This window comes from Ambystoma mexicanum, chromosome 9 (assembly GCF_040938575.1).
Source record: "Ambystoma mexicanum isolate Mex_15411 chromosome 9, UKY_AmexF1_1, whole genome shotgun sequence".
NCBI classification, from domain to species: Eukaryota; Metazoa; Chordata; class Amphibia; order Caudata; family Ambystomatidae; genus Ambystoma; species Ambystoma mexicanum.
In genome coordinates, this window is record NC_090931.1 from 515,069,834 (window position 1) to 515,079,212 (window position 9,379).

Genomic DNA, 9,379 nt, shown 5'->3' on the forward strand with positions numbered 1-9,379 from the left:
TAAAAAGCTATGATATCTGTTGGTGGACGATTGTGTCAAGAAGAAATAACATTACGTTCTTTATCAGCGAAAGAGGCTTGGGCAGCCAAAATGTACTGGTTTCTTATTCAGTAGTAAAGGTTTTCTGTAAACTGTGTCCACCATACTGTAGCGTTAGTGTTTTGTTTTTTGTTCAGTAGCTAAGCAATCCTTGAGCGTTTACGAGAGGAAAAAGTGACAGAACTTTAGTAATGGATATATTTCTCCCACAGATTCCCCATTGACCCTCTATCCAAACCTGATTAGTGTATGTTTTTTATGAGATTTTCGGTAACCTGCCGCATTAGTGAAAAGGCTAAGGGGCCATCACTATCACTTGTTGTGTTAAGGGTGTCTGTTGAGTTTCGTTGTAGCTGCCAGATTAGACTATTAAGGATTTCATAGTCCAGTCTCCTTCTGGATAGATTTCAAAAGTTGAGGAATCGGTGGGAGGAAGATTATATCCATCAAGAAGTGAATTCTTGAGGGTATATGTACCCATGAAACGCATGTCCGAGCAGTTTGGTTCATGGTTAATCAATTACCTTTCTTTTGTGGCCCTGTAACAACATTAGTATGACAGAGGAACATAATAATTGCTCTGTGAATAATATATTTTGTTTTTCTACTTTATATTAGCCAAAAGGACATGGACAACCTCAGAGCTGAAGTTCAGCAGCGTCACATACTTCATGAGACCATCAAAGGGAACCACGCCCACCTGGAGGTGGAAGATCCATTAATGAAACCAGAACCAAAAGAACCATGCATACCTTCTACAGAGACCACCTAAAGCACATATCTCAGCTTTCACCATAGTAACTGTTCCCATAGTATAAGCTTTCCTGACATTCACGTTTAGGATGTTAGACTTCCTTAAAGGAGGTAGAGCTTTTCTTGGCAATGTTGTTATACTTAAATAACACACAAACACAATAGCTAATTATTGAACTCAGTTGTAATTGGTGTCAACAAGCAACTGATTGCTTTAGTGAATTCTGAAAATCTCTAGAAATCAGAGGTGCAAAAAACCTCCAGGGTATGTCCTCCTTTATGAACCTTAACTGTTTCTCTAAGTTCACTTCTATAGTGTGTACCGACACAAAGATTCCTGAAGGAAGCCAATAGAGATGATTCACATTTTCAGGTAATTTGCATTCTGCCCAAGCATACTCCTTTTCCAGAAAGGGTAGTGATGGCATTAGCGAAAAATCAGTGTTGTGTTTTGGCACTTCAAATTTGCACGGGATAGTACATTTAATGCGAAAGGCTCTCTGAGAAAGAAAATTAAATGAAACAAAACGTTTGCCAGGTTTATGATTTGTCTTAAGGCAATATGTAAATAATGATGAGGTATACAGCTAAACTCTGTCTGCCAAATTAACAGCAGTGAACTTGCACATGCTTCTGTCAGATTTATTTTCTTAGTTTCCTTTTTCCAACTCAGATTGTAAGAGCTGTTACGTTAGTCATTTTCCATTGGGATTTCTGGTTTGTCTGTCCGTCGCGTGTGTGTGTGGGCGCACACGCTGAAGGCAGTCTATTTTTGTGCTTCACCAAAGATCAAAAAAGTTTCAGAAGAGAAGTTGTGAGTTGTGCAGAAAGCACATGTCAATGGCACATGAATCTGTTGTATGAACCGTTTTGATGTGCTGGACCAGTTTATGAAACAGGGATTTGCGGTTTCTTTTTCTTTTTTCAACACCATGCAGGAGCAAGGATGTTAGAGATCTGAATTGACGGTGTGTTCCATTAAATGTTTTGGGAGGAGATTAAGCGGAAATTAAAAATGTATTGGGTCACAAACTGTTTATTCGCTGCACAGCAAGATGTTTGTAATCATATTTTCATTGTACATTTATCATCAGGAAATGTGAAGTGGAGTGCTTAATGTCTGATTGCCTTCTATCTGCATACATATTTAACCTTTTGAGCATGCCTAAGGACGAACACGTTACAGGAAAAAATCTGCTTCTTTGGCCTTTGGGATGCGTGTGTGTGTAAAAACAGCCTATATTGGTGCAGAATTAAAAATAGTGAGTTATATGCTCCTTCTTTACCTCATCCCCACCCACCAAGACCCATTCAGCCCTTGGCAACTTAATCTTGTCTACCCTGTAATCCCTGGTTCAAATGTAACACTTGTGGACTGTTTTCATGTCCCAATGGTCTTTTTGTTCCAACACACTATTTGCGAGAACAAAATTGTTTTTAGAGAAGCCCCATAAATGATAAGTTCCATCACCACATAACCTGTTGCCCTCTTTTCGTTAATGATTGGAACAGAACTTTCTTCTCTTCCTTTGGAAGTCGTGAACAGACTGACAGAAGAAAAAGGACATATTACTGCTGATCTTTATAAATAAACCCAAGTACCTTAACGTAGCAGATAGACTAGAGAATGATGGTACACTAGTCATTCCAAACGTAGTAGGCTTATGGTTGACAAGCCAAAATGTGCAACTTTTTAATTCTCCGTTTCTCAGTCAACATTTTAATTTGCAAATGGAACTAGAAAAGTAGTTAAAAGTATGTGAGAAGCAGAGCTCTTCAGACTACGAAATTTGATAGTGTGTTTAAATGTTTCACTTTTTAAAGAGGTCTCACTCTAAATAAAATATTTTTTAATTTGTACATGGTTTAATACATTGAGCTCTTGGGTAGATGCCATTACGAGTACGCTTTTGATTTATTGCTTTAGCATGCTTACTTTCTGTCCATTTCCAAACACATGTTGCATTAAGATACAAGGTTTGAGACAACAGTGTGTTGACTAATGGAAAGTATGTTTTGAACCTCTGTCTTAAGTTTCTGAAAGAAAGATATACTTTTCTTTTTGTTTGTTGAAATAAATGTTTCTCTTTAAAGCAATTTCAGTGATTTGATCAACTGCAATGTGTACAGAAATTTGTTTTGTGTGCGCACTGCATTACAAGTGAGGACATGAGTGCCAAAGAACACCAATGTTGTGAGGACATTTGTCAAAGTGAGGACATTTTATTAGGGTCGTCATGTTGTTAAGGGAACTTTTAATTTAATTTTCCATGATGAAAAAATAATTTTGTACTCGTTGTATACCCATCTGGGACTGTTCATGGGTCCATTGTGCTAAGTGAAATTGTTGCATATTGCAAATATTACAACATATGTTGAGTCCTCATTTGTAATGCATTGTTAGAATAGTGTGTATCGAGTGTATCAGAGTCCTCACTTGTCATGAAGGAGGAAATGATTTGAATGTGTGTCAAGTGTATGTCCTCACTTCAAATGTAATATCTGCAATATGTGTATGTTCTCATTTGTAATGCATTATCTGATTTTGTGTGTATGGTGTGTATTCATTTGTAATGCACCGTCTGATTCCGAGTGTATGTTTACACATGCTAAATTGTCATTTTGCAGGGCTAAGGTTTGGAGGCAGATTTTGTGAGACATGGGACCTCATTACGAGGTCGGCAGTAAACCGTTGTTGCTACCGGCGGGGTTGCCGCCGACCCTGTAGCACCATTTCCGGTGCCTAGCTTCCCAGTGCACTGGGAAGCTAGGTGCCGGAAAATGTAAGTCTCCATTCCAGTGGAGGCCCATAGGACTCCAAGGGAATGGGTTAGTAACAGTGCTGGTACTCCGTGATGAGTTTGCCTACCGGGGCCATTGTGCCCGACAGGGTCAGAACTGCCGGGCGCAGTGGCCCCGGCAGGCAGACTCGTAGTGTGGCGGTTTTAAAAAAGGGTGCCGGTAAGATTAGCGACACCCTTGTTTCCGGACTGCCACACTTGTTATGAGGCCCATGGTCGCATTCCAAATTACCATTACTACATTTGGAAATGGTACTAATTCATGCACTATGAGTTTGTTTGCACTGAAAAGTGGAGGAATTAGCATCCTCAGCAATAGAGCATTTTTATGCCGTCCCATACAAATTTATTGTAAAAGTGGCGGTATTCCCTCCGGCAATTCCTCAACATTTTTGGAAGATTTACCTCCATGTTTAGTCATTTTAAGTTGTCCAAGCTGTGCAACTCATAATTTGGAGTTGTATAAGTGAAGTTAATAGAGTTACCTGCACTCTTTACCATTATCGCCAAGCTCATAATGAGGCCCATAATATTATGGAAGGATGGGGAACTGCAGAAAAGGGCACAAACGTTGGTTACCTCAGATGAAGGTATGTTAGTTGTGTGAGGATGAAGACTCAATTTGAATTCGGACATTTCCAGGTTTATTGGTGCCATTAGGTAATCTTGCTTCATTATGGTTGAGAATTAAAAACAATGAAGGCCCATCATCTTTATTTTTCAAACAAGTATACCCGCAGTTGCTTGTTAAAACACTTTATGTAAACAAATATATCTTTGTCATCAAAATGGTGAATGTCATAAACAGAAGCATTTAATCTGAGCATGCATGGACCCTGACCCCACGTCTAGGTCTTTCTAGATATAGTTCTTTGCTCTCAAAGATTTACAATGCGTGTATGCAGAGTCTAGTCCTGCTAGCAAAAGTGCTAGGAAAGGGTAACCTCTGCATGCACGCAGTTTCAGCTGCAACTTAATGCCATAATTCACCACAACCATGGTGCCAGTGCCACCACACACACCTTGTGACACCCAGACAACCCCCAACTTAAAGCAACGCCACACTACGGTTACCAATTCTACCTATGGTATTCAGTGAAGGGCCCCTTCAGCCCTAGTGTGGGACTCGTACTTAGAAAGTGGAAGATTGAGCCACGTGTTAAACAAGTTCTTAACTCATGAGCTATCCTATCCACCAGGCAGGTAGAAGGAAAGCTACATGCAAGAATTCAGGAAAACAAATGCAACAAATTGACCATACATATCCTTGCCATTATTAAGACCGAAACCTACATTTGAAAGGGCAATCTTATGTGCTTCATCCACACCTAGAAATATGTTTCCAGTGATACCACTGATATGGAAGCACTGGAAGGAACATTTCTTATGTGTACAAGTCTGCCTGCAGAGAAATCGATGGCGGTGACCATAAGGAGGGGGAAGTGGAGCCAGAATGAGAAATGAGGGTGGTCTAACAGTTGCCTGGCCCACTGTAAGCACACTCGTACTTCCCATCTCCTTTCCTCCATCCTTGTTCCAGAAACTTCAGCAGCGAACAAATTGGGCTTGCCATTTAAATTTAGAATAGAGCGCGGGTGCGCGGCTTCGGTCGTGGGTATGCCCTGCCCTCCAGCGTCTCACCTCTCCCTTTTTCTGCACGGACAGTGTTGGACCTGGCAGCCAGCGCAGAGACTTTTTTAGCTTTCTGCTAACTAATTCCCAGCCTCAAACCCTCATGCACTCTGTCTTGAGTGTTGGGGGCCCGACCACCGCTGGGACACATATTTGGCTTGCATGTCACAGGGGATTGACGAATCAGTTGTTGCAGTGGAGGGAGATATTCCACGTTTCTCCCCCACCTCACCTTAAGGACTTTGTCTCTAGGGCCTCTCGCCAAGACAAGGTAGGCTCTCTGTTAAGCACGCCTCAACAGCGCAGCGACTCCTTCCCCGGGGTTCCTATGGATAAGGGTTCCTCAGTGTTAAGACGGATTTCTGAACTCTGACCTGGTGGGCAGAGGTTCAGAAGACCAGCCTAGTTTCTTGGAACAAGGTATCCTTCTGGACAAGCCAGACCAATCAAGGTAGCTTGGCGGCGGTCAAGACTAGGTCTCAGGAGGGGTGAAGGTGACTGAAAGACCTAAATAAGCACACAGAGCAAAGGACACTTACAAATCACCCCCAGTCAGGTGTATATATATTAAAAATACAAATACATTTATTTCAAGGCCTTTGATTTTCAACACACAAATCAAATCACAGTAACACTTTTAATCCAACACAATGCTATCTAAATACATATATACAAGACCAATGGGGTCTAAAGGGTTAATGCACGAAATGGGTCCACAACCTAAAATGGGAAGGAAACTGGCAGTGCAAATAGTCTTTAGTACCTTCTGCATCCAACAACCCTAACTGAGAGGCAGTCCAATCCCTAAGAAGAGTGGAGCCTAATGCTCAAATGTACTTGCAATGCTGGCGCATGCGGTAATGCAGATGGGCAAAACAGGGTCTGCACTAGCAGTGGGAAGGATAGGGACCCTCGGGGCACTTGTGCGTAAAAATTGATGGAGGTGCTAGGGGCCACCGGTTAGAGTTGCGATTACTCACTGACCCCTGGCGCACCCCGGACCAAACTTCAGCAGTTGAGTCCACTTCGATTGCAGGTTCAAGTGCAGCAATTTGGCGGCTCTGCGGCTTTCAGCGGCGAACATACAGCGATGATTCCCAAATGGGACAGTGGCGATTTCTCCGCTCCTGGTGGATGGATCAGGCCAGTTTCACTGCAGCAGGGTTCAGGGGCAAGAGGGGCACAAATGCAGGGCACCTGCAAAGTTTGTCACCTCGGCTGGGCGACACGGTAACCGTATATACTCCGGTTCGGGCGCACTCACTTTACTCCAGACCTGGGAACGGCAATTGTACGATATTCGGTGTGAGGGTGCGGTGAACACAGAGCTAGCGACGTACCAAGTTTCGAGGGCCTCCTCGAAACGGCGGCGGTATCAGGGCAAAGAGTCTGGTCAGCCCACTGGATGGCCCAGGGACACTTCCGAGAAGGCTTACTTGCAGGGTTTGATGAAGGTGCTGAGAATAGTTGGTCCCACTATTTCAATGGGTCGAAACGTCTTCGCAGACATTCTAGGACGACCAGATGCGGAGGGGTCCCACAGGATGACAGCGGGCTCAGGGTGCCAAACCTTCCAGCGGGGCACCAGCAGTTCCTCGACTCAGCTTCTTAATTTCAGGATACTTGGATCCTATCTTTCGTTCAGTGAGCACTCAAGAGACCGACATGGTATGGGTGATTGCGGCCTTCTCATATCCAGAATCTCCTTTGTGCCAAAATGAAGAGGACCCAATCGGAGATCTGCTCACATACAGGCATAGCATACATGGACCAATCACAGACCACAGTGGTCCCAGTCATTCACTGCACTCCAGACTCTCTGGCACCCAGGATGTGTATTGGGACAGACATCCCAGCCCACATCCTGGAGGCACACACAGAAGGCATGCAGAAGCCTGCGAAAGCTTGGCGTTTCGCGGGTGAATGCATGGCAAAATGAGGACTGACCCGGGTCGGCTCGACCTGGGGAAGGTGAAGGGGCAAGATGGCCAAAGGACAGGACAAAGAACCACGTGGCATGGCCATTTTGGAGCCAGGCCCCCTATTTGTGCCAAACACGGTAATTGTGGTTCCCTGGCAGGAAAGGGTTAAAAATATTCGAAATGATAAGCTGCCACCAGCCCTGTCCAAGGCACATCTGCACTTCTCCTAAAAAATCCTTTGAGTATCTACGGCCTTTGAAAATGACTAATAGAACCAAGTGCACTGTACTGGAAGGGACATTGTACACTTGTTACATGTTGCAGAAAAGTTGCAACATTGGAAAGGACTAAGGGAAACAAAGTCTCCCAGTACTGACTGTCTTAAGGGCATCTCAGTTTCCCCATAAAAAGTGAGCGAAAAGCCCAGTGGAGTGCAGCAGAAGGCTGGGCTCCTCTGGTAAAGTCAGACAATCAGCGAAAAGTTGGGGTGTACACAACTGGAGGGAAAATTACACGTAATGTGTAATGACGGAAGCGTCAGAAGCAGCTGTGAAGCATCACAGTGCGGCTTGACGTAGAGTGGGAGAACCTCGTAGGTGCTTTCTTCTAACCAGAAAGAAGGAAGAAGAAAAGAAGCTGTTTCGAGCGTTGTCGGGCTCAAGTGCAGCGGCTGTGCCGTACCGTGGCTGTGGGTGGCCGGGGGAGCGTTGCCGGGTGCAGCAGGATAAGGAATCGGTGGGAGCTGGCGGGAACTGGTGGCTGGCTGACAGAACTCTGACTGGCCGCCCGTGATTGGAAACGTGCTGGTACTCGAAAAACGGGTGAGGTACCGTTTTGTCCATATGATTGCTTTTTGGGAGTTGATTCTGGTAGTACCCGACATGTATGTGATTGTTAGGGAGAATTCTCACTTATGGCTAATTTCCCTTACCTATAGAGTCCCCCAGCAGCTTTGCTGGATCTGATGGGTTTATTTCTTTTTACCTGCTAAGAGTGAGACTCTTTTTCCCACTCTTAGGCATCTTTGCTATGTGAGTTCTAGGCTATTTTTGTGTTTAATGCCTATGGGATCTTTTCTCTCACACACAGGAACCATCTTTATGCACATGTGTTACACAGCACCCTCCGTGCCGTGACACAGGGGTGTCGTAGCGACCCCCAAACATAGACTCCATACCCTGGGGCTGACTACTGTCTCCCAGGGCATGTAAAGTCCCCATTGACTTTACTAGTCAATCTCTATGAACTAAACCAGTACAACCCATCTTAATATGGAAGTACTGGAAGGGGTTAATAGTTTTTCCCCCTATGTTAATTTTCGAGAGGGTACCTAAAAGTCCCCCTCTACAAAGTTTCTGGCTGGTGGCAGTGGTTACTACCTTTTTATATTTGACCGCAAATATTTCCCTATGGGATTTTCCCATTGTTCGAGGCTAACACTTTTACTGACAGCCTCTAACATACCGCCGGTTTATTTTATTATTAACTTTACTCCGGTAGGTTTTATTTGCCAGAACTTTGATATAACTTCTTTCTCGAGTCTTACTCCATATTCTTAACCGAGGTCGGGGATCCTTTGTTCGCTCTTTTGGCGGGCTTCTGCCAAAAAGCCCTCCTTTCGGCGCCTCTGAGTCTGGGGTGGGTCTGTTGTTTGGGAGGGGGAGTAGAACCCCTGGACAGAGTTGCCACAGCAACTCAGGTCGCACTCTAACCTGATAGGCTGGAGGGTCTCCCGCCAAGACCACCACTCCACTGTGTGAGTGACAGCTAGGCTGTATGAATGGGTCTCTTTCTGCATAAAGCAGGGTCCTGAGGACTGGAAAAGCAAGACGTCGCCACTGGAACTACGGAACCGAAGGGGAGAGAAGCCACAGACATCTTCAGCATCTACACCACCGGGGAAGCCCTGCCGGATTGTCTCGCCACTTTTCTTCCACACGACGAGATGAGATCTTCAGCGAAATAGCCTCCTTCCCTTGAGCTGGTGGTGTCAACCAGTTCACCTATCGCTTCCTCGGACCTGCCTTTGTCGAATCGACAGTGCCCCACACTTGGAGACCGGATAGCCAGGCAGCTATCGACCTGGACCGCGATTAAAAGGAGCCTACCTTTTAAACTTTGTTTGGCAGCACCGCGGCTGGTTTCATCCCTGGGTAATGCAGCGACTCGAACCTTCCTCCACAACGAGAGCCTCTCTTCCTCTGTTGGACCCCTCAACCTGCAGGAACTACC

At 44.8% G+C, this 9,379-nt stretch overlaps 1 protein-coding gene across 4 annotated transcripts in view; it reads left to right on the top strand.

The window, feature by feature from the left end:
* The window catches only part of CLUH (clustered mitochondria homolog), a 2,231,193-nt gene extending 2,228,308 nt beyond the window's left edge, over positions 1 to 2,885 (top strand). For all 4 annotated transcript variants that reach the window (XM_069615061.1, XM_069615063.1, XM_069615062.1 and 1 more), the window contains one exon: positions 658 to 2,885. In XM_069615061.1, coding sequence (XP_069471162.1) covers positions 658 to 811 — 154 coding nt within the window. In that variant the 3' untranslated portion in view covers positions 812 to 2,885. The remainder of the gene's footprint in view (positions 1 to 657) is intronic.
* The last annotated feature ends 6,494 nt before the right edge of the window (positions 2,886 to 9,379 follow it).